General features: G+C 36.0%; 3 protein-coding genes across 3 annotated transcripts; 2 read left to right on the forward strand and 1 right to left on the reverse strand.

The window, feature by feature from the left end:
* Nucleotides 1-1689: 1689 nt before the first annotated feature.
* On the reverse strand, nt 1690-8559 carry LOC148278119 (uncharacterized). The gene is made up of 3 exons (XM_088231836.1): nt 8336-8559; nt 4973-5806; nt 1690-3251 (listed from the first exon to the last, which is right to left on the reverse strand). Exons 2-3 carry the CDS (start codon nt 5742-5744, stop codon nt 1705-1707), a joined length of 2319 nt encoding a protein of 772 aa, XP_088087962.1. The 5' UTR covers nt 5745-5806; nt 8336-8559; the 3' UTR covers nt 1690-1704.
* A 2008-nt stretch (nt 8560-10567) lies between these two features.
* LOC148278120 (uncharacterized) lies at nt 10568-17592 on the forward strand. The gene is made up of 3 exons (XM_088231838.1): nt 10568-10705; nt 12676-13504; nt 15773-17592. The coding sequence occupies exons 2-3, from the start codon at nt 12733-12735 to the stop codon at nt 17056-17058; spliced, it is 2058 nt and encodes a 685-aa protein (XP_088087964.1). The 5' UTR covers nt 10568-10705; nt 12676-12732; the 3' UTR covers nt 17059-17592.
* Nucleotides 17593-18929: 1337 nt separating this feature from the next.
* Nucleotides 18930-25706, forward strand: LOC148278121 (uncharacterized). The gene is made up of 3 exons (XM_088231867.1): nt 18930-19077; nt 21975-22891; nt 24047-25706. Exons 2-3 carry the CDS (start codon nt 22024-22026, stop codon nt 25144-25146), a joined length of 1968 nt encoding a protein of 655 aa, XP_088087993.1. The 5' UTR covers nt 18930-19077; nt 21975-22023; the 3' UTR covers nt 25147-25706.
* The last annotated feature ends 345 nt before the right edge of the window (nt 25707-26051 follow it).

Here is a 26051-nt window from a genome sequence, read left to right on the forward strand (position 1 = left end):
ATGAACGGCGCACTTAAATCGACCTTGGCAAATAAATGTTTGTCACAAGAGGCAAAATTGGCAGTTAACAACGGAGTCCTGGTCCCGTCCCTGATGTATAAGAGCGAAGTATGGACTTGGAAAAACAGGGATGAAAGTAGGCTGAATGCTGTCGAAATGCGCTCTCTCAGGTGAATGTGTGGTAAAACTGTGTACGATAAATGCACAAATGTTGAGATCCGTACATTATGGAAGGCTGAGACAAGCATTATCGACAAAATCAAGAAAGGAGCTCTGCGCTGGTTTGGACATGTAGAGCGAATGGACAGCGAAAGAAAGGCTAGGAATATTTACAATGCGAATGTTGATGGATGCAGAAATAGAGGAAGACAGAGAAAGACATGGCGTGACCAAATCCAACAAATACTTGAAGATGGACATGTGCATGAGAAGATGTATGAATGTAGAGGAAGCGAGATCTGTATTCTATCCTATTTGCCTACCTTTACGGGGAAACGGCGTGATGGTTTGTTTGTATATACAATTTTATATTATTTTAGTAGGTAGTAAATAAATAAATTAAACGGAGCGTTACAATATATTAAACAAATGGTTTAAGTAAAGGATAGTAAGATAATTCCAATTGCTGGTTCATCACTACTCCATTAAGTTTAACCCTATTCCTTCCCAATGATTTTTATTTATCTCATTTTTTCCCCTTGTTTTCAAAATGTATCAATTTAACTTTGTTTTCGCTGTCAAACGCATGGTTAAGAGAGTTCAAGTGGGTTGCAAAACTAGATTCATCATTTTGTAATCTGGTCAAAATAATAAAAAGTAAAACTAAATCCAGAAGTTTTATTAACAACTTTATTTATAATTTTATCAAAATCCATAAAATTAAGAATAGTCCGGAATACATCGGACTGTGTCCAATAATTCCTCCACTATGCCTCACTTTCGCCACGCGCATTCGTCATGTTCCGCGTAATGTTGCACGATGAGAAAAAATATAATTAACACAAAAATGTAAGGTAAAAAAAGCTATCTGTTAATTTCTCTAAAATTTTATTGTGCACGCGGAAATATTGATTGACACAACAGAGTAGATAAGTAAAGGGTCATTTAATTAGTGTAATTGAATTAATGAACTTTAAATTTAATATATAAAACAAATTTTATTTTACATAAAACGGATATTTTTATATCATGTTAAATAATATGTTATGTTTTAAAGATAATGTCGATCAAATATCCACCACGGCGTTGTTTAATCCGAGGCCATTAGTTCTCTCATTAGATGAGCAAAGTAGGGTAAAAAAAAAATACTTCCCTGACAACACTAACGAAATGTCCATTTTGTTTTCTTTGACAATCTGACAGGTGGAAAATAATTAAATTTTTAAGTAATGCATTTGCTACATACACATTCATTTGCTAATTACACATGAAATGTGATAGCATCCTGTTTCTTTAAGATCCTAGCAGTATTTTTACACTTCAAAAGGACACAACACGGCATATTTGAATTCAAATCAGGAGTTGCGTACTGAGCGACGTCTACAAAGAAACTAATGGGTCTAAACGTAAACCTACTTATTTATGAGTAGTTTAGTCATCTTCTGTTTGATGTGCGTATGCGGTTTCTGGACTATTCTTAATTCTATGTCAAAATCATGAACTTAGGAGTTTTATCAAGAAAAAACCTCAGCATTTAATTTTGGTTTATTTCGGAAAGTTCGGTCGAGCGTCAATATGACAGTCGTTTATTGAACACATAAAATCAATGTGTCGTTTGAGATTGGTCTCCGAAGATATATTAGCGTCCCGATCCCGGCGGTATTGATTGCTGTCGGTCGGCGGACAATCGGCGAGAGAGTTCTTAGGATGGCGACCGGTATACGTCCGCTTGACCCGCGTTGGGTTAAAACTCAAGAATGGATCATCAACATTGTTAGTTCTCATTTGTGCATTACATCGATGGGAATCCAGGTGACGCTTTAGCGAACATGTGAATTTGCACACCGAACACGAAAAGCGTTTGTCACTATGAATTTTCATCATATGTTTTTTTAAAGAAACTTTTCGTACAAATTTATAAGTGCACTCTTGACACTCAAACGGTTTCTCGCCAGTATGAGATTTGAAGTGTATTTCTAATTGATTTTTCAGTGAGCATGTATATTGGCACTCCGAACACTTAAAGGGTTTCTCACCAGAATGAGTTTTCATATGACTCGTTAAAGAACCGCTTTGTGAAAATGTGTCTTTACATTTTGAGCACGCAAATGGTTTTTCACCGGTATGACGTCTCATGTGTACTATTAAGCTTTCATTTCGCAAACATGTATACTGACATTCAGAACACGAAAAGGGTTTTTCACCAGTATGAGTTTTCATGATATGCACCTTTAAAGTATCTTTTCTCAAACATGCATAGTTACATTCTGAACACGCGAAGGGTTTCTCGCCAGTGTGAGATCTCATGTGTAATTTTAAACCACTACTTTGCGAAAATGGCTTTGCGCACACTGCGCACGAATAGGGTTTCTCGCGAGTATGAGTTTTCATATGTACTTTTAAACTATTTATTTGTGAATAGGTATTTTTACAGACGGAACACTCGAAGGGTTTTTCGCCGGTATGAATTCTCATGTGAACTTTTATGTATTGTTTATTTGAACAAGTGTAGTCACACACCGAACACGCAAAGGGTTTTTCACCGGTATGAGTCCTCATGTGTACCATTAAGCTCCCATTTCGCAAACATGTATACTGACATTCAGAACACGAAAAGGGTTTTTCACCAGTATGAGTTTTCATGATATGCACATTTAAAGTATCTTTTCTTAAACACGCATAGTTACATTCTGGACACGCGAAGGGCTTCTCGCCAGTGTGAGTTCTCATGTGTAATTTTAAACCACTAGTTTGTAAAAACGATTTTTCGCACACTGCACACGAATAGGGTTTTCCACCGGTATGAGTTCTCATGTGTAGTTTTAGGCTAGAATGTCGTGAGCACGTGTACTGGCATTTAGTACACGATAATATTTTCTCACCAGAATCAGTGGAGATATGCTCATTTGAATCATTGTTCCCAGTTGAAGAATCAGAGTTTAGTGAGCATGAGTTTGGCTCTTTTAGAGTATTCTTTAAGTGGTTTGAATACTCTACGGGAGAATGTTTGGAGGGACGAAGTCTTTTGGGAACAGGCGATGAACTCGTATCACTATTTTCTAAATATTCAGGTCGAATTCCACTCCCCAGACCTAAAAAAATACATTATGTATTTACAATATTTGAGTGTGTCCAAATAGACACAAGACTGGATTTCACCCCCTCGGGAGTCTCGTTAAGATTGACAAATTACAACAAGGAATGAGAATATTTTAAAGAAGGGAATATGGAAGTCTAGAAATTTACAGGGTTTATGACCTGTCAATGGCTGGTTTAAGAGACCACTTTACACACTGTGTAACATTCACCATTTTGCCTATGTTTGAACATCCATATTTCTTCAATTCTCTAAAATCAACAAATTGAAGAATTGAAGAAGTGTGTAAAAAGGCCACTTAAACCAGCCATTGACAGGTCATAAGCCCTGTAAATCCCTAGACTTCCATATTCCCTTCTTTAAGGTATTCTCATTCCCTGTTGTAATTTATTAACATTATATAATTGTGGGACTTTTTGTTAATTTAATTTGTATATTAACATATTACAACAGAGATGCAGAACATTTCAGAGAAGGGAATATGGAAGTCTGGGAATTTACAGGGCTTATGACCTGTCATTGGCTGGTTTAAGTGGCCACTTTACACACTGCGTAACATTCACCATTTTGCCTATGTTTGAACATCCATATTTCTTCAATCTTCCATCTGCTGATTTTAGTGAAGTAAAAGAGAACCTTTATTATTGTGAAGAGAATCATCTAATCGAGTTATTTCCCATACTAGGCAACGCCTGTTAACAATTTTTCAATTTTTAAACTTCTTGGATCAGTTGGTTTTACTAAAATATTTTGATTTCCCCCCCCCCCCCAAAGGGGGCGATTAAGATTAACAAATTACAACAGAGATGGAGAACATTTCAGAGAAGGTTTTATGGAAGTTTGGGCAATTACAGGGCTTATGACCTGTCATTGGCTGGTTTTAACAGAGGTACTGTAAAAACATCTTTGATAGTGAATGGGAGATGATAAGTCGAGTCGCATCGGTTATAGAATAAAGAAGTGTGGATGGAAATTAAGAGAATACTTTGAGAATACACCATGTACGAATAGGCGTTGAAACTTTTTACACAGATATGTAGTATGATTTACCAAAAAATTCCAATTTTCGATTTTACTAGTTGTAAATAGCTCGCTATTAGAAAATAAGAACCAAGTTAAGGTAGAATGAAGGTCACACCTCGGATTTCTGATCTGTGTGTCCGCAACATTATACTAGCCACGGGAACGCAACCCGGTTTTATGTGTACATAAATCAACTTATTGTCTTTAAAACAAAATAGATTATAAAAGAAAAATAAAAGAGAAGTCACCAGTTCTGAATCTTCTCTGCCCCCTAGAGAGTGGTCAATTTGGGGATTTATTTTTATACGACGAAACATCATTTAGTGTTTTGGGTAGTGGTTAAGTTCGCATTTGTGTTATATAATTTATAAATAAAATAAAATAAATAAACAAATTTGAACTATTTGATGGCCTGGAAATTAAGATTGCCATGCAAGGTAATTTTTTATAAAACATAAGTGATTATATTAATAAAGATGTTCTGTTTCGCAGTCGGATAGACGAAAGGTTAGTTAGGGAAAAGATAGGAAATGTTTTTTCAGAGGTGATTTGAACAATGTTAAAATAAACGTCTTTAGTAGTGGATGTGAGGTTATGTGACAAATAAAAATGTAGGCAAAACGTTGATGAAGCGAGGTGGCATTATGCGGTAAAAATGAGCAAGCGGTGTAACCAATAAGTTATATTACTTACTAGAGTCACCTTCAGTGTTGCTGGAGCATCCCAAATGTTCTTGTTTAATATCGGGATAATCAATGTCTATTTCTGTAAAGATCACTATATCACTATCGATAGTATAATGTTGTTTGGATCTGGTTCCCGGTTTAGCCTTCATGATAGCGACACCTGGCTCCTCGCTTTTTAAGGGACATGGCGCGTCTCCTTCAGTATGGAGAATGTCTCGTTCTACGTCGCCAGTTTCCGGTTCAGCTTTAACGGTAGTAAAACCCAGTTCCTCGCTTCTGAAGAGACATGGCGCTCCGTCACTTGTATGAAGAATGTCTCCTTCTACATCGCCAGTCCTCGGTTTAACCTTTACGGTAGTAAAAGCTGGCTCTTCGCTTTTGAAGGGACACGGCGCGTCTCCTTCAGTATGGAGAATGTCTCGTTCTACATCGCCAGTTTCTGGTTCAGCCTTTATGATAGTAAAACCCAGCTCCTCGCTTCTGAAGAGACATGGCGCTCTTTCCCCAGGATGGATAATGTCTTGTTCTACATCGCCATTCCTCAGTTCAGCCTTTGCGGTAGTAAAACCTGGCTCCTCGATTCTGAAGGGGCACGGCGTGACGCCTCTAGTACGGAGAATGTCTCCTTTTACATCACCAGTCCTCGGTTCAGCCTTCACAGAAGTAAAACCTCGCTCTTTGCTTCCATAGGGACACGGAGCTTCTTCCCCAGTAAGGAGAATATCCCCTTGATCGCTTGTGATCGGATCAATCTTAATGTTTACTGAGGCGATTTCCATAATCCTGTACTGCAGAATGGAAATTACTGTAATGTTTTTTTTTTTATATAAACGCTAATATCCTGAAAAGAAAACAAGGTAAATTATAGATGTTAGCAGCATGCCAAACAAATAAACAAACAAACCATTGAATAGGCAGAGAGGATAGAACGCCACACTACTTTTTCTTCGGAAACATATCTCGCTTCCTCTACATTCACACATCTTCTCATGCACGCGCGCCGATTATTCCAACTTTTAACATGTCCATCTTCAAGTATTTGTTGGATTTGGTCATGCCATCTTTCTCGGTCTTCCTCTCTTTCTGCATCCATCAACATTCGCATTGTAAATATTGTTAGCCCTTCTTTCGCTGTCCATTTTCTCTACATGTCCAAACCAACGCAGAAATCCTTTCTTGATTTTGTCGATAGTGCTTATCTTAGCCTTATATAATGTACGGATCTCAACATTTGTGCATCTACCGTACATAGTTTTACCACACATTCGCCTGAAAAATTGCATTTCGACAGCATTCAGCCTACATTCATCCCTGTTTTTCCAAGTCCTCACTTCACTCCCATACATCAGGGTCGGGACCAGGACTCCATTGTGAACTGCTAATCTTGCCTCTTGGGACAAACATTTATTTGCCAAGGTTGATTTAAGTGCACCGTTCACCCTGTTCCCGGAACTCACCCTTCTTTTAATATTTTTCTCAGTCATTCCATCCCCAGTAAATATACTTTCCATTTACACAAATTCCTCTATTTGTTTTAGTATAAGCCCATTCACAGTGATTTAACATTTAGCCATACTTTCATTTCTTTCAAAAACTCACAGACCTTACCTAGAATTGCAGTTCCTCTTTGTTGTTAGCAAGAAGCACGGCATCATCAGAAGAAGACTTGCTATTCTTGGTAACAAAAGTATACGATGTATGCAAGAAAAGCGATTTGCTAATGAATGTTGATAAATCGAAAGTAATGGTTTTTGAAAGGGATGAAATATAACTAAATGTGAGATCAGGGTGAACGAAGATATTCTGAATCAGGTAGAAGAATTTGTGTATCTGGGAAAGTATGTTTACTACGAATGGAAAGACTGAAAAAGATATGAAAAAGGGTGAATGGTGCGCTAAAATCTACTTTGGCAAACAAATGTTTGTCGCTGGAGGAAAAATTAGCAGTTCTCAATTGAGTTCTAGTGCCAACTCTAATGCATGGGAGCGAAGTATGGGATTGGAAAAATAATGATTAAAGTAGGTTAAATGCTGTCGAAATGCAATCCCTCAGGCAATGTGTGGTAAAACGATGCATGATAGGTGCACAAGTGTCAAGATCCGTGAACTATGTAAGGCTGAGACATGCAATATCGACAGAATCAAGAAAGGGGTGCCGCGGCTAAAAGTATCTACGATGCGAATGTTGATGGATGCAGAAAACAAGGAAGATCGAGAAAGACATGGCACGATCAAGTCCATCAAATACTTGAAGATGGACATGTCAAGAGTACCAATAATCGGCGTGTGTGCATGAGAAGATGTATGAATGTAGAGAAAGAGAGGTCTGTATGCAAAGACAGAGTGATATGGCGTTGTATCCTCTCTGCCTACCCCTTCGTGATGGTTTGTTTGTTTTGTAATTTTAACCTGTCTTTATGAATTACAATTTAGGTAAGTACCTACTTTTTATTCGAAAAATGTACATAGGTCATTTACCTCGTGTCAGAATTTTCGAGAAATCAATAGGTAAACTGATCATAACCTACAAATTGTTGAAGTAAACGCAAAAAAATGGCCTTCATGTGGGGGAGGTGGAAGGCTAAATATCTGATGAAATAAGTAATAAACAAGGCAAATATAACACTAGAAATGCCCATGCATCATAAATAATCTACACTGAGGGGAGATCTTTAAGCCTACTATCCACCCGCAGCTGTTATAGAGTCCTGGGGGACTCTCTGTCAGCTGCGCATAGAGGAAAGTTATTATAAATATTCCAAAGGAATACGAACTCTATGCAGATTGAGGAGGGGGGAAGAGAACGTATGAACAGAGGCCAACACGTCCCCCCCCCCTCAGGATCCCCTGAATGCCACTGTTTTTTTTATTCAAAAATACGTATATACACAAAAAATTGACATAAATAAACGTATCCAAATATACAAAAACAATTTCTTAAAACTATAGTAGCACAACAAACATACCTAACACAACAAACATAAGTAAAAACACGAATATTTACAATGAGAGAACGACTTTGAATAAAGAAAGACTCTCTGAGTGGTCAGAGGCAGAGGATCCGAATACCACCCCCGTAAGGGGATGATAAAACAAAAGAATGAGTGCGTTCCGCTCGGAAGAAACCACAGTCCCAACTGAATGAGCATCCCACAGGAACAGTTGCCTGTTCCACCATATTTTACTCACCTAAGCATCCACGCATCTGAGTAAATAATCTACAGGTGTAAAAAATAGTTTAAAGTTTCCATTGATATTATAGTATACAGTATAATAACCTCAATGTTTGTATCTTGCTGTCAAAATACGCCCATCAATTTAAGATATTAATTTTTCATTAATCAATCGTAGGATCAGTTAGAGACATTACCCATTGCTTTTCCTTTGTCGGTGGAGATTATTCCATCCATTGTAGAGAATAGAGTTTGACTGGGGTTTTATCAGTTTGATTATTATTTTACAGAATACCTCGCAGAACTAAGCGGCCATTACAAAATGTCATAAACCACAGACTACATTTAAACGATAAACGGTGCTGCCAGTCTGAAGAAAAATAAACACAATCTTACAATAATTATTGATTATAGAGTTGGGGATTAAAGCTAGGGTTTCCTAGGACAGCGGTGCCCGTATCTTAACGGCCGTAGTGAACGGTGATGCGGTGGACAGCCGTCGTAGTGGTGACTAGAGAGTGGTTTCATTTTTTAACGGTGTTATCAACACCATTTTTATAGGAAACCACTCTCTAGTCACCATTACGACGGCTGTCAACCGCATTAATGTTCACTACGGCCGTTAAAATACGGGCACCGCTGTCCTAGGAAACCCGAGCTTAACTACTACTACTACCATCACGCCATTTCCCCGTAGGGGTAGGCAGAGAGAATGGACCGCCACGCACGTCTATCCTGGCATACAATCCTAGCCTCTTCCACATTCATACATCTTGACTTACATGCCCTTCGGTTCTGTCTGCTTTTGACATGACCATGACCGGGATTAAGCTATGGAATAAATACATTTTTTAATTTATTTCGATTATTTAGTGCTGGCGTGTTCACAAAACTTACACAAACACAATGTACAGAATACCGATTTAAAAAACCTTACTATTAACTTTGAATCAAATGTGCTATGTTTTTCAAGATCTCTTTTGGATTAGAGCGACATACAAAATTAATATTTTATTCATACAAATACATGGATATAAATAAAAACAAACAATTATAACGTATCCCAAACTTTATGAAGCCAAGGGCCCTGTGTTGAGGTTGGGATACAACATAATAGAAAATGGAAGCACGTACATAATTAAATAATAGGAAACATAAACATACGTATATTTTAAAGGGAATCTGGACATCACGCTTTATATATATATGTATATATATTTATGCAATATCTCGCAGCAGTCTCCTGCAATGGTGTCTTCCCTTAGACAAAATCCAGACTTGTACACTCCTAAAAATAGCTTTCATTTTGGAGAACTTAATATGTTCATTGTTAATTTTTTTAATCCCTTAAAATATGTATGTATTTATATGTTTTTCCTTGTGGAAAATATTTTTTTTGCATTCATGTTTTTTTATTCCTATTTATTTAAATTTTCACCTTTTAATTACTTTGACTAAGTTTTTTCTTAATTTTTAATATTATTTTCATTTGTGTAAATACTATAAACACTTTAAAAATACCTTTTACTTTGATTTGAATTTTAAAACTGGTTTCATTTATGTTTTTTCTTTCTTTTCGGTACTTGAAAAAAAAATATAGTTAATTGATATAATGATAATATTATATCAAAATCTTACTGGTCCATTAGAGATAAGTCTAACTTTGTACAGATATTATAAAACTATGTATTTGTACTTATGTTTCCTGAATAAAAGAAAAAAAAACATTAACCAGCACAGCTTGTACTCGACCTTTTCTGGAAAACGCAGCCGGTGAAACCATCAACTTTAAAACACTCCCCCTTTTTTATAATTCTGTTCGCAAAGCATTTGAAATCTAGAGGAGGGAGATCAATAAAATTAAATATGCCAACTAGAAACTCCAGACAAAACTTACTCTTTTGCCTGATAACCATAGAACTAACTATGGTTTTCATTTCCCTATGCCCAATTTTTTTAGGTCTGCCAACAAACATACCAGTTTTGATTTCTTCGATAACAAGTTGTCTTCTTTCAAACGCTAATCACTGAATCAAATTCAATTAAAAACACCTCTCTCCTGCTTCCACTCCACTTCCACTTAGTCTACTTTATACCATTGTGTCTTTCTACTTTCCTTTATAATAATTTTCTCTGAATAAATATGGTTTTTAAATGCCCATTGGGCATATATATTAATAAATAAATAAATAAATTGTGAATGGTAGTGCTTCTGATAATTAAATTCGATTTGTTGTACAACTAAATACTCTATTTTTTACCGCGTGTAAAAAAACATTTTTTATATCCAATTTCCTGTAGAACTGAATATTCTCATAGCCGTTAATAATTTTAATAAAATAAAATAATAATATATGTTTAGGAACCGTGCATTGGCAACATCGCCTGTAACTTTCATCTGACAACATTGTTGTCGCATTTCTTAATGTCTCTGTAATGGCCGTACTCGGCATTCTGACAGTTCCGGAGGTGTTTGTGTCCATAAACGAGAATACGGTCCTCTGTGAAGTGTATATTCCATTCAATGTGCGAAGGCATGATCACTGCCGATAAAGGATCGACTTGGGGTAATTTTTATTACGATAATTACACAAATAAATATCATAAGCCTAATGGGCGTAGTTTGACAGCGGGACCCCATAGACTATATTATGTGCATGTAGAGTCTCGGTGAAGCATAGAGTCAATACAGAATTATCTCAACACTTCTTCTTCACTTTTTTCTTCTTTATTGTTTATTTGTTTCACGGTGCGATTTCCGTGCATTTTGGCTTAAAAAAATACTTTTCTTGGATCAGGAAGGTTGCTTTATTGCTTAAGATGTTACATAATGTTTCAAAATGTTTTATTTTCGTCATTTACGGCTTTGTTTCTACTCAAATTGTTTGCACTGTGTTTAAAACTGTTCTGCGCATTTGTTGATTTGCAAAAAGCGTGTGATAAAGTAGGAATAGTGAAATTGTGGGGCGTGTTGGAAAAGTACGAAGTAAACGATAGACTTATACGAGCTGTTTCATCTCTCTAGTAGGAGAGTTGAGCGTGTATAAAAGTTAATGGGGATCCACAACGTGGTTTGCGATCTCAAATTGCGTAAAACAGGGATGTGTAATGTCACTATGGTTATTTTATCTATACATGGACAACTGTAATGAAAGATGTGGTATCGGAGCGAAAATGGAAAATTTTTCAGACAGCTGCTTGTACACTGACAATGTAGTTATTTCAGCAAGCAGCAAGGAGGATTCGCAACAAATAGTCTTTAGAATGTATGATGTATGCCTGGAGAGCCAATCGGTGATGAACCAAAGTTATTTAAAAGTTGATGGTATTTGAAAGGGGAAGTGAGGTTACTGACTGTATAATAAATGTAAACAACGAATGTCTCGAACAAGTAAAAAAATGTGTATCTGGGAAGCATGTTTTCCAGAGATGGAAGAATAGAAAAAGATGTAGAAAGGAGAGTGAATGCGGGCAACAAAATAAATAGCGCTCTAACCACAGTAATTGCTAATAAAAACACATCGATCGAAGCTAGACTGGCAGTGCACAGCGGGATTTTAGTCCCAACTCTGAAATGGAGATGAAACATGAAATTGGCAGAAAAAGGATGATAGCAGAGCGAATGCGGTCTCTTAGACAAATGTGTGAGAAATCAATGTATGACATGGTTACGAATTATGAAATCAGGCGAGAGTGCATATCTGAGATTGGTATAAGTGATAAAATCAGTGATCACTGATCCTAAATCAGTGATCACGGATCCTAAATCTAAGGATCACTGAGATGGTTTGATCATGTAGAACGAATGGATGATGAAAGAATGGTAAAACAGATATACATGGCGAGAAATAATAGTAACGTAGGACGAGGACGACCAAGAGAGAGGTGGCATGTTCAGATAAACCAAAATCTAAGGTCTGGTCATGCCAAAAGCAGACACAACCGAAGGGCATGTATTAATTTATTTTTGCTCTAATAACTATCATTTCTGTCTATACTTACAGAGAAATGGCGTGATGGTAGTAGTAGTGTTTTTTTTTTTTCAATTTCAGAGCTGCTGAACAACGTTTATTTCTGTGGAAGTGTTTACTAAATATGATATCTAAGCATTTGGAGCTAATAAGTCAAGTCTTTTGTCATGTTGTTCTTGTAAATATGGGAGGTGTGGATTGAGGGGGATTCTATTTTTAAAACTTAACAGGAGCGGACTGAAGGAAATACTGTTCGCCTATTGTTTTTTTTATCATTATGTATAGTTTTTTTTTATATCTAAGTTGTCTTATTTAAATATTTTATTTTCAACATGTAGATACAGTTCAAATAAAAAAGTGTAAAATGCATTAGTAAATTATACCCTGATACAGAAGCTTGTGTAACTTCGAAACCGGTTGGTAGAAAAGTAAAAAATAAGTGTTTAAAAACAAAGTTGTGTTATAATTATTTATTTAACGAATAACCACAAAGTTAGTGCTTCAAATGTAAGTTTTAAAAAAATATACTTATTTATAACTTCAATTTTTATTTTTTTTCTTTCCAGGATATTAAAGATTCATATAGAATAAACGTTTATATATATCCAAAGCAGTAAAGAATTATGGAATTCGCTTCAGTAAGCATAAAGGTTGAACCAGGGACTGGCGATGTAGAAGGAGATATTGTCCATACTGGGGACGGAGCGCCATGTTCCTTCAAAAGCAAGGAGCCGGGTGTTGTTACCATAAAGGCTGAACCGGGAATTGGTGATGCAGAAGAGGATATTGACTATACTGGGGAACGAGCGTCATGTCCCTACAAAAACAAGGAGCCGGATGTTGTTACCGTAAAAGCTGAACCGGGGACTGGCGATGTAGAAGGGGATATTGTCTGTACTGGAGAGAGAGCCTCATCTTTCTACAAAAGCAAGGAGCCGAGTGTTGTTACCGTCAAGGCTGAACCGGGGATTGGTAATGCAGAAAGGGATATTGTCTCTACTGGCGAGCGAGTGTCATGTCCCTACAAAAACAAGGAGCCGGGTGTTGTAACCGTAAAGACTGAACCGGGGACTGGCGATGTAGAGGGGGATATTGTCCATACTGGGGAAGGGGCGTCATGTCCCTACATAAACAAGGATCAAGGTGTTGTTACAGTGAAGGCTGAATCGTGGACTGGCAAAATAGAAGGAGATTCTCTCCATAGTGAGGAAGGGGCGCCATATTACCCCCACGGAAGGGAGAAGCAAGGTGTTGCTATCGTGAAGGCTGAACCGGGGACCAGTACTAAAGAAAACCATATAAGAAATGATATTCCGATTTCAACGAAATTTGATATAAATTATCATTATATCCAAGAATATTTGAATTCCTGTCGTAACACTGGAAATGGCTCTAGTAAGTAACACCAAATGTATTAAACTTGTATATAATGTAAAAAAAATATCAATAATAGTTTTTGTTGAGGAGTGGACGAGGTGTGGAAAATACCTCGTCCTAGGAGGAGGAAAATTTATAGTGGACTGTATTATTGTGGAAGGGAGGTTGCGCAACTACACTTACCCGCTGATGATCAGGCGTGACGTGTGCTGGAACCCTAGTGAAGCTAGCGGTCGTAGTACACTGGTACAGCTTGTATGGATCTGGCGGTCTAAAAGGACGCAGGCACAACTTGCTTAAGGAAAGATTTGTTGAGCACTTTACTTGTTTGATGTTAGATCAGTACTGATAATATAATGTTTTTCCGGTACTCGCATGTAGAATTATTGTTACATAGAGTGCGCTAGGAAATAGGAAGGACGGGTAGGTAGGTATATATTCAGTTGAGAGTTGGTCTGAGCAGTTATAGAGCAGCGGACTGTATGATGTTTTTCTTTCTTTTAGATGAAAACGGGTCGCGTTATTTTGATCTTGCTTTATTTCTCAAAGGGCCTCTTCCACCACATGAAGCGGGCTGCAAGTCGGAGGTCGGGCTCGGTGAAGACTCCTCGGAGTTCATATGGAAAAGAGGTCTATCCTCGAGCGTTCCTCGTACTCGTATACATGAACGACGTAAACGTTACCCACACATTTGAAAATGTGCAATAATATAATTTGAGTTGTGAGTTTCGCTACACTGCAACCCAATTAACCCTCCCTCCCCGGTGATGTCTAGCTAGTACACATTGCATCTAATAACTATAATATCTTTGTAAATATAATAAATATTGGGTTTAGATTTTCACTATTCCTCCATTACACATTTACGTATCGACTGAAATAATTTGTTGTAAAATAATAAGTATTTATTAGGTACAATAAAAGCATTTTATCGGAAATCGGGGATAAATTATACTCACAGTATACCAATGTTTCGCATTGTCGCGTATGAAGAAAAGAGTAAAGAATTTACGCCTGTCGCAGAATCAGTCACGTAGTCCAGTACTAGCTACTTAGTGGCTCTCGGGAAGTTGGCGCGGGTGACGTTCACCCGAGTCGTTAGCGATACCCAATGGTTTTTTTCATGTTTTCAGCAGTTAGATTTGAAATATTATCATCTTTGAATTAAATTATGGTTAATTAAAGCCATTCCCTATAAATATTCCATTTTTCCCTTTTTAAATTCTTATTTTTTTAATGTGTAGTGACTACACAGCACCGTAACGCGCAGGTGTTTTAAGGGCAGTAAGGGGAAGTAATATAAATAAAATAACGTACGTGATTCTCTTCTCTAAAATGTTCTTTATCTCTGTTGTAATATGTTAGTAATAGCAGCATAGATCGGCGCTTCCGGTACGCAGTCTCTTAGTATTTCTGTCTTGTGTCATTTCCCTGGTCGGCTGCTCCTCAGGTGCCTCTCAATATTGGTCCACCGGGTGGCTTATGGACGACCTCGGGCTCTCGCTCGCGTGGGGGCTCGTCTCTAGCGCAAGTCTGGCCACTAAGGGGTCCGACCATCAGAGTCTAGTCTCCTTTAGCTTTTCCGGAATAGGCGCGACCCCAAAACTACCACGGACATATTCATTTTCTTCTTGTCAATCCTGGTAGCACGTGCAGACCATCTGAGCATCTTCATTTCGGCATTTTGTATGTATATCTGCTCATGCTTTTGCCTTTCTTCATATTCCAGCATTTTCGGAACTAAATCCTATGGTGGGAGACTCATAGCACCACCATAGTAGACCAAAAAAATCTATAAAAGTTAGATAAAAATATTTTTTTGGTGTATCGTAGAGTGTCTCCAGTTAAATGATATGATCCAATCATAATAACATTTACTGAATAAGACATTTTTCTTATCAAAATGGCAGTACTTAAAATTACGTATAAAAATATTTCCATGCTTACTTTACCACAGAAACTGACTTGCAACTTGTCGCTTGAGCTTGTTTTTGACCAACATACCATTTTTAACTAAATTTAGTTACGTGTACAGAAGTTTTCAGAAAGCCATTATTTATAAAATAAAAATGTATTTTTTTAATTGTTTAAGGGGGTTTTTAATGAATTTTGTCCAAAGTTGTGGTCATTATTTATGCCTATTTAGTAAAAAAAACTTTGAAGCACTATTTCAGCAGATTTGTGTTTTGGTCTGTTAGACAAAACGAACTGAAGCGACGTACTGTCTGCATACCACATGACTGCTTTAAGCCGGACGCCTCAAATGTTTTTCTTCTTTTCTTATAGATCTTATGAGGCGTGAATGTCAACCTGAATATGCAGATACGAGTTTATCGTGTGTTTCCAGTACGTCTCATCTCCCTAATCCATTGAAGAATGCTGTTGAAAAGCCATTCACATGCTCGCAATGCGCTAAATCATTTTCAAGGAAAAATAATTTAAAAATCCACCTTCTGAGTCATTTCGGCGAGAAAATATATTCGTGTTCGGAATGTAAATATACGTGTGTACTTAAACATAATTTGAAGGAGCACATTAAAACTCACACAGGTGAAAAGCCCTTTGCGTGTTCAGAGTGCGATTATACATTTTCACGAAAAGGTAATTTGAAACAACATATGAAAACACATACTGGTGAGAAACCTTTTGCTTGTCCGCAGTGTAAATATACATGTTCGCAAAGTAAAAGTTTGAAAGTTCACATGAAAACTCATACTGGCGAAAAACCTTTTGCGTGTTCAGAGTGTAGTTTTTCATGTTCAATTAAATGTAATTTAGTAGCACACATGAATACCCACGTCGCCGTAAAACCCTTTTCTTGTTCTGAGTGTAATTATACGTGTACACAAACAAGTAATTTAAAACAACACATGAAGACTCATGCTGGTGAAAAACTCTTTTCGTGTCTTGAGTGTAAATACACTTGTATATCAATGAGCTATTTAAAATTGCACATGAGAACTCATACCGGTAATAAACCTTTTTCCTGTTCTGAATGTCAATATACATGCTCACGAAGCACTAGCTTAAAATTACACATGAGAACTCATACTGGTGAGAAACCATTTGCGTGTCCGGAGTGTCAATATACCTGTGCGCGAAAAAGTCATTTAGAATTACACATCACTACTCATACGGGCGAGAAACCTTTCGCGTGCACACTGTGCGCGTATGTTTGTTCGCGAAGTAGTAGCTTGAAACTTCACATGAAAACTCATACTGGTGAGAAACCCATCGCATGTTCAATGTGTGCATATGTATGTTTACGAAGCAGTAGTTTAAAAAAACACATGAAATGTCACACCGTCGAGAAACCCTTTTCGTGCTCAGTGTGTAAATATGCATGCTCGCTCAAAGATCAACTCGTGGAGCATATGAAGACTCATATCAGTGTCAATCCATTCTTCTGTCCACCAAACAGTCACGTTACTGCATTGATGCGAACTTTTGGGGAATCATTTTTGTATCGTAACCCAGCGAACCCCACGCCAGCGAGTGGATGCCCCCCGAACTCGCCGCCCCTTTGTCAGCCATCAGAAACCGTTTCTCAACCAAACGCGAATGAGGGCTGATTGTCTTATCTTTCAAAAATAACTGGTGGTATCCAACAATACGAAGGCTGTCTGGAGATCGGATATTTCATCATCATTCCCGCTCCGCACCTAATGGTGCATAGGGCACATCAGTGTTACGCTTCAGGTGCCCGTCCAGGAACAATAAAATATTGCAGTTTGAACAACCTCTGAAATAAATATTTCACGTCCATCCTGCTAGGAATCGAACCCTGCACCTCATGAATGGTAGACGAATGCGCCAACCACTGCATAACGAGGAGTACTTGTCTCCGCTTGATTTCTTTACTCAGGATTTTCGCCCGAGAGCAGCCATCGAGTCGAAAATGCTCGTCCAGGATTCTGGTTTTATTTCACACACAGAACTGTCTTCATCCGCCTGGACACATATACTAACAGCCAATCCAACAATGTACTAATACTCAAACGTGTGAAAAATGTAGTGAAGAAGTGCAAATAAAAGTTAAATGAACAATTGAACGTAATAATTAATTGTGTCTAAATATATAATTAATAAAACGCTTTGTTCTTAGACCACTTGAGTTTATTTAAAGCATTGCTAGTTTCGGAAAGCGCAGATCCTTCCATGTAATGATTTGAGTTTGTCCAAATTTTGGTAGAAAAGGACTGTATTCAACCCTCCAGGAAGCTGTTTTTTTTTTAAAAATATTTATTTACGGTTCCATAAATATTTTATGTAATAGTTACAATAAAACCAGTGAAAAAAATGCAACAAAAAATAGCATTATAATAAAAAACATTAAAAAAAGTATACAATAGTAAACAGTATTTATAAAAAAAGAAAGAAATATTACATCCGAAACATATATAATTATTTGCCCATTTAAAAGAAAGGTTAGTTAGAGAAAATAACAGTTTTAAAAAAGAAAAAGAAAAATAGTACTTTCAAAGGAAAGTTAAAATGTTTACATAATGGTTTATATAATTATTAAAGCGTTTAAAGGATTATTTATCGAAAGAAACATTCCTGATGAACAAAGGTTTAATTTAAAGATTTTATTTATTTATTATAGAAATTTACAATTAATTATTTATACAACACATTAATTAAGTAGTAAATGTAAACATGTATGTTTTTTATTTTTGCTGGTGGTTCATCTAAACTGCCTAACTAGGGATAACTTCTCCGTTCTAAGGCAGTAAATCGCGTATTTTATAATAATATTAAAAAGTAAGTACAGTTTTATTATTATGTGTGCTTTTTCAGTCTTAAAAGTAAATAATATATACACAATTAAAACATAAATAATACCAAAATCTCTATATCCTAAGTCCAAAGTCATTACTAGTAAAACAAGAAATTAGCTTACGTCCTTCTACATCGGTCAACAATTTCTCTGACTCCCTCCGACCAATATAGATCAAAAATGCAGTCAACACCTTCCTCAACCTGGCAATCCCACCACATTTCCATGAATATATCCTCGGGCCTATATAGTATTGCTGCCTTTGAGCCAAAAAAGTATTGACTCCTCTCTGTAGAATCAGATCCTTATTGGAGTGTCTAATATTATGAACATGACAACCGTTGCGCATTTTTCCCTATTGAGATGCGTGACCGCTATTGACCTCAATATTTACTGTTGACAAATATCCAGCACTTGAAATTTTTGAAGAGCGAATCACTCGGGTATCAGTATAGTTTTTTTTAATATAAAAGCTGGAACATCTACTTCAAATTAACTAATCTACACATTCTGGATATCGGAGTATTAAAACAAATAGAAGAATTATGTGAAACTATACACAAAATGGGTGACTCTTTCTTTTTAGGTAAGTACGTAGATTTTTATTCTGAATGCATTTAAAATAATTTCTACTGGCAATCGCCTTTAATCTGTACTGGCAACATTGTTGTAGCATTTCGTAATGGCCGCTCTCGGGTGTCGGGCGTTCTGACAGTTCCGAAGTTTGTGTCATAAACCGATTTAATCATTGTTCAGGAGTCTATTCTTTATAACGGTTGACGGAGTGACTCCCTTGATGTAGAAACGCCAGGTAATTTCCTTAAATAATTATCAATTAAAGGGCGAAGTTTGACCACGGGAGCCAACTATAACAGATTTATGCGTACAGCATGTACGTAGCACAGCCGGAACAGAAACACAGCAATGCTTCCTGTGTAGTTTTTATCTTCTAATTTAATGCTTGTATATTTTGACGCAATAATTAATTACTAAAGAAAAAACTTGTTTCATATTTGTACAGGCGTCTTTTGTATTGATTGATTTGGTGTTTATTTTGTAGAATTCCATATTTAAACTTATAATATTAGAAATCAAACACTGATTTGAGTCCACTGAACACTTTATTTTATTTTTACAAATATAAAAATATAAAAACGAAAACTTCGTGACAATTGTTTCGCCTTGTTAGGGTATTTTCAAACGAATGTGAAGATTAGACGAATTGCATGTCCTTATATAGTTATATAATTCAAGGCACTTAAGTAGAAAATAAAAATAATCTTTTGAACTATAGCATGTACATTAATCATAATTGAGGGAAAAACCAATGGTTAAGGGTGAGGCTAAGTGTTTAATAGGTAATGGGGAATTTAGGTATTTATATTTGAATTTCGTGAAAAATATAACAAAGTAAGTATTTATTGACATACAAGTATGTTAACATATTCCAACAGAGATAAGGAACATTTAAGAGAAGGTAATATAGAAGTCTAGGCATCTACAGGGCTTATGACCTTTCAATGGCTGGTTTAAGTGGCCACTTTACACACTGTGTAACATTCACTATTCTGCCCATATTTGAACATCTATATTCCTTCAATTCTTTTATCTGTTGATGCTTGTGAAGTTAAAGAGCTGAAACCTTTATTTATGCGGGTGAGATTCATCTAATTCAATTATTTCACCTACATTGTGCAACGCCTGAAAATGTTATTTTTTCAATTTCTGTACTTCTTAATGGATCAGGTGGATTTATCAACAATATTTTGTATTTAATCAGATGAATCTCACCCGCATAAATAAAGGTCCCTGTCTACAAAAATTTGGACAAACTCAAAATATTGTTGATACAAGCGTGTATTGTGAGATAATTAATGAAGCTTTATAGTTTTGTAAGTTAAGATAATTGTTGTCGAAAAAAACATCAATAATATTATAAATTCAATTCAATTATGATTAATGTACATGCTATAGTTCATTAGATTATTTTTATTTTCTACTTAAGTACCTTGAATTATATGACTGTATAGGGACATTCAATCCATCTAATCTTCACATTTATTTGAAAATGCCCTAACAAGGAGAAATAATTGTCACGAAGTTTTTGTTTTTATATTTTTATATTTGTACAAATAAAATAAAGTGTTCAGTAGACTCAAGCCAGTGTTTGATTTCTAATATTATAAGTCTTTTTTATTGATTAAACGCAGGCCTTTCATATTTCTGATAAGTTAAGAATTCACTGAAACGTTTACACACATTTTCCATTTAAAATTAAACTACTACAAGTGACATGAAAGGATTTTTTCACGCAATCCTTTACAGTGCTAAGATTTTTGATAGCTTATATCCATCTTAATACACACGGACTCGCCCTAGAGTAAAATATAGGAAAAAAGAGATTGACACGAAAACGTACCAATAGTTGCTGAGTTCGTTTGCATTCGACAAGAATGCACATAATTGTCATTTTTATTAGATATTTTTGTTTTTTCATTGTGTATTTTTATATTATTGATTTATTTTATTTATTTATTCATATTTTTTGTCTTACAAACCATAATTAATAATAAAAATAATGTGACCTCACTGGGGTTACCCGTGCCGAGGATACTTAACAATATCCTTTTCTATAAATGTTTTTAAATTTGAGAATAAACAAAGAAGACTAACTTAATAAACATAAATAATTAACATAATGTTCAGACAGTTTTCAAACTACGTATTTATGTTAATAATTAATTTATGTACATCATTATTTACATTACAAAACGCACAATGAAAGAACAAGAACCCAACATAAGCTATACACTTGTGGAGCAGTTGATTCAATATTGGTTTGGGCGAATGAGACAATCTATTTTACTTCTACTCAGCTGCACTATCCATTTTTTTATAGCCTTTTTGAACATTTTCTCGTTACTAATTGTTTTAATAGATAGTTTAAATTTAGTACTCACTCTTATTTGCCATATTATTTATTACTCCTATTTCTTACTATAGTATAGAGTGAAGTGTATAGTTTCTAGAAACCATATCTCAATTATCATTTCAATTATGTTTTTATAAATATATACTTTTTCTATTGATTTCAATGATACTATTATTTTTATTTTTTCTCATTATACTTTATTTTATTATTATTTTGTGGATTTCAATGATACTTTTATTTCGTATATTTAATTATGTATGAATTTAAATTAGTATAATTTATATTTTAATTTTTGTATCTGGTTATCTTTTTCGGATTGTATTCTTTTTTTATTATATATATTTATTAATTTGATTATTTATTAATTATACCTTGTTTTTTCTGTATTTTTATTCTTTTGCATCACATGTCATTATAATTTAATCGAATTAATTTACTATATATTTTTTATTGTTAATTATTATGGCTTGACGCGGGCACAGCCTAAAAAGCCTTAGTAAGTTCATTAATATTTCAACGAGTGTAATTTAAACGAATGAATAAATAAATATATAAATACAACAAGAACTGGGAGGGTACCCCATTTTTGATAAATAAAAAAAATTGTATTTAAATGTTTACAAACAACATTCGTTTTTAATGGATCCCAATCAGATTTTTTCTATAAACTCCATGTAATTTCAGGCCATTTATTATAGTTTTCAACCTAAGAAACTCATTAGATCGTACATTTGTTTAGAATATGATTATTTATTTTTCGTTTCATTCTTTTTCAGGATTCATATCGAATAAACTCTACACATGTACCCAAGTCAGTAAACGATTATGGAATTCGCTTCAGTGAGCATTAAGGTTGAACCCCGGACTGGCGATGTAGAAGAGGGTATTTTTCATACGAGGGAAGAAGCGCCATATCCCTACAAAAGCAAGGAGCCAGACATTGCTACTGTGAAGGCTGAGCCGGGAGCTGGCGATGCAGATGGGCATATTGTCCGTACTGAGGAAGGGGTACCGTGTTACTATCAAAGCATGAGGCCTAGTGTTGTTACCGTGAAGGCTGAACCGGGAACTGGCGATGTAGAAGGTGATTTTTTTTATTCCGAAGAGGGGGCGCCATGTTATCACCAAAGAAAGGAGCCAGGTGTTGCTTCCGTAAAGGTTGAACCGTGGACTGGCAAATCGGAAGATATTCTCTATAATGAGGAAAGTGTGTCACACCCCCACAAAAGAAGTGAGCCAGATGTTGCTACCGTGAAGGGTGAACCAAGAGGCTTTGACGTAGAAGGAGATATTGTCTATACTGGGGAAGGGGCGCCACGTTACTATCAAAGCATGAGGCCAAGCCTTGCTACCGTGAAGGCTGAACCGGGGACTGGTGATGTAGACATGGATATTTTCCATACTGGGGAGGAGGCGCGATGTTATAACCAAAGCAAGGAGCCAGATGTTGCTACCGCAAAGGCTGAACCGTGGACTGGCAAAGTAGAACATATTCTCTATAGCCAAGAAGGGGCTCCATATCCCCACAAAAGCAAGGAGCCAGGTGTTGCTGCCGTGAAGGCTGAACCGGGGACCAGTACTGAACAGCCTAGGATAACCGGTGATGTAATTATCCACACAGAGATGGATATAGATTATCCTGACATCAAACAAGAATGTTTTGGTTCCTCTCCCAAAAATAAAATCGCCTCAAGTAAGAATTGTTTCTTTCACATTATCTGCACTAAAATCGTCTGTGAACTATGGATGATGGTACGCAAATTACCTTAACTTCTATTGTATAACTGCTGACACCTTCAATACGGAAGTTCAGCGGCTTTAAAAAAAAAATATTTGTTAAAAATTTGTATAAACCACTTTAATATTGAGTTACACTTCGACCGGTTTCGAGGTTACTACCTCATCATCAGGAATTAAACTAACTTATCATTACACGCGTTGCTATTTATATTATGAAATATTGTATGAAAGAGACAGAAAAATGAAAGAAACAGAGAGAAAGAAGATAAAATAAATCAAAACAAATTTTGCATTTCAATAAAAATGGTTTTCGTTTAGACAATTTAAAACGATTAGAAATTAGTAAAGCCATTAATTAAAAACTTCAAATAATAAAATTTAACTTCGAGTCCTCTTTTAAAAGTATTCCCGTTATGATTCATTTTATCTTCTTTCTCTCTTTTTCTTTAATTTTTTGTCTCTTTCATACTATATTTTATGATGTAAATAGCCACACGTGTAATTATAAATTAGTTTAATTCCTAATGATGAGGTAATAACCTAGAAACCGGTCGAAGTGTAACTCAATATTAAAGTAGTTTATACAAATTTATAAGAATATAAAAGATATATATATATTTCCGTTAATCTGCAATCAATCCCGGATCCCATCCACCGTGTGGTTTGCCCTGAAGGATTCCCGATGATGAATCTACAGCTGATATTCCTGTTGCGATACAGTACTTATTAAAAGTGTTCAAAACCAAAGACGTTATTCACGCATGATCCATGTTACCTGAAGAAGCATAATATCGGTATTGTTTAATAACTTTGCAATACTGGAGACTATTCGTGTTACTGATTTATTTATTTGTTCATTTTAATCTAACAACACCACAATAAATGATAAGCTACCTGCATTTCTTTATCTTTTAAGCGGTAAAATGTTAAATGCAAAGCAAATCAAATGGAATAAACGAAAGTTGTTTCGATTTAGAGACAGCCTTGCCTAGGCAGGCTGAAATTGTCTCTACTTCTTGTCTGCTGGTTGGAAAAGTCTTTGTTGCATCGATTGCCCTTTAGTACGCTTGGAAGAAGCCTAGTTAAAATGTTTTTGTTGTTGTTTCAGGTTCACAAGCGAGGCAAAAGGATATTAACTGTTCCAAAACTCGCAAGTCGATTTGTACTAGTGAAAAACCACTATCCTGCTCAAAGTGCCAATATAAATGTTCACTAAAAAGAAGTTTAAAGTTACACATGTTGACTCATACTGGTGAGAAATCATTCACATGCTCAGAGTGTCAATACAAATGTTCACGTAGAGATAATTTAGAAACGCACATGTTGACTCATACTGGTGCGAAACCATTCTCCTGCACGAAGTGCGAATATAAATGTTCACAAAGAAGTGGTTTGAAATCCCACATGTTGACTCATTCTGGTGAAAAACCATTCTCATGCTCAGATTGCCAGTATAAATGTTCACGTAAAGATACTTTAAAAATTCACAAGTTGACTCACACTGGTGAAAAACCATTTTCCTGCTCCGAGTGCCAGTATAAATGTTCACAAAGAAGAAAATTAAAATTACACATGTTGACTCATTCTGCTGAGAAACCATTTTCATGCTCAGAGTGCCAATATAAATGTTCTCGTAGAGATTCCCTAAAAGCTCATAAGTTTACTCATACTGGCGCAAAACCATTCTCTTGCTTAGAGTGCCAGTATCAATGTTCACGTTCAACTGATTTAAAATCACACATGTTGACTCATACTGGTGAAAAACCATTCTCGTGTTCAAAGTGCCAGTATAAATGTTCAAATAAAAGAAATTTGAAATCTCACATGTTCACTCATACTGGCGAGAAACCATTCTCATGCCCGGAGTGCCAGTATAAATGTTCAAACAGAAGTAATTTAAAATCACACGTGTTGACTCACATCGGTGAGAAACCATTCTCATGCTCAGAGTGCCAGTATAAATGTTCAAATAAAATGCATTTGAAATCGCACATGTTTACTCATACTGGTGAGAAACCATTCTCATGCTCAGAGTGCCAATATAAATGTTCACGTGCAAGTGATTTAAAATCACATATGACAACTCATACTGACGAGAAGCCGTTCTCATGCTCAGAGTGCCAATATAAATGTTCGAAAAGAAGTAATTTAAAATCACACATGTCGACTCATACTACTGAGAAACCATTAAATATAAACTCTGTCTGAGTCTCTTAACCGCTCTGTAACCGCATTACCTGAGTAACTTACATTACCAGTACTTCGCACCATACTAGTGTCCCACAAAAAAGGAAGCAATCTTTAACAGGATATCAAGAGAAAAACTTCATGTATCGTGAGATCACCTCACTGGAAGGGGGGTGCTGTAGGGTCCATAGTCGATGACACACACGTGTAAAATTAGTTCACCTGAAGTAGACTAATGACCGTAGATGCAATGTCATCATTTTCTATCGAATCCAATACATTCGTATAATGCAACTCTTATAGTATTGCACGTTAAACCAGAAGCATTGTTCTGCAGTACATTTACATCGTCCCTACCATGAAGAAATGAACTACAAAGGAACGTCGTCTATAAAGTGACCACAGGACCTAGCCAACGTCAGTCAGCCCGTTCAATTAGTCAGCCCAACAAGTTTAATTCACTCAATTCCAGCGTGTAGTTTAAATGCAGTCTCTTCAACCCATCATCGCCGCTACGCTCGCGCTACACAACCAAGTGCTGTATCTTATTCGCCATATAATAAATACGTGTTAAACAGCAACCTCGTGTCTTCTCTGTCAATCTCTAACTGGGGTAGGAGCTCCAACCAACACCCAACAACCTATTCCTACAGGGATGCCCAAAATCAGAAAAAAAATAAGGTTCTGTTATCAAACGGTGTATTTAGTTGAGATCAACGAGGACTTTCTATTGTTGCTGCAAATATCATTATGAGTCGTATTGTTTCATTAGTACAGTCAACGGTTTACGAAACGAATGTATTCTCAAATGATATTAAATCAATGGAAACACTCGAGGGTTAAATTTACTAAGGATAATATCATCATTCCATGCTCGCTCCCTAATTGGAGCATATCGTTTACACAAATAGCCTCTATGCATCTCT

Source organism: Micrasema longulum, unplaced genomic scaffold (genome assembly GCF_059751315.1).
Source record: "Micrasema longulum isolate JH-2025_06_02 unplaced genomic scaffold, ASM5975131v1 h1tg000927l, whole genome shotgun sequence".
Lineage (NCBI taxonomy): Eukaryota > Metazoa > Arthropoda > Insecta > Trichoptera > Brachycentridae > Micrasema > Micrasema longulum.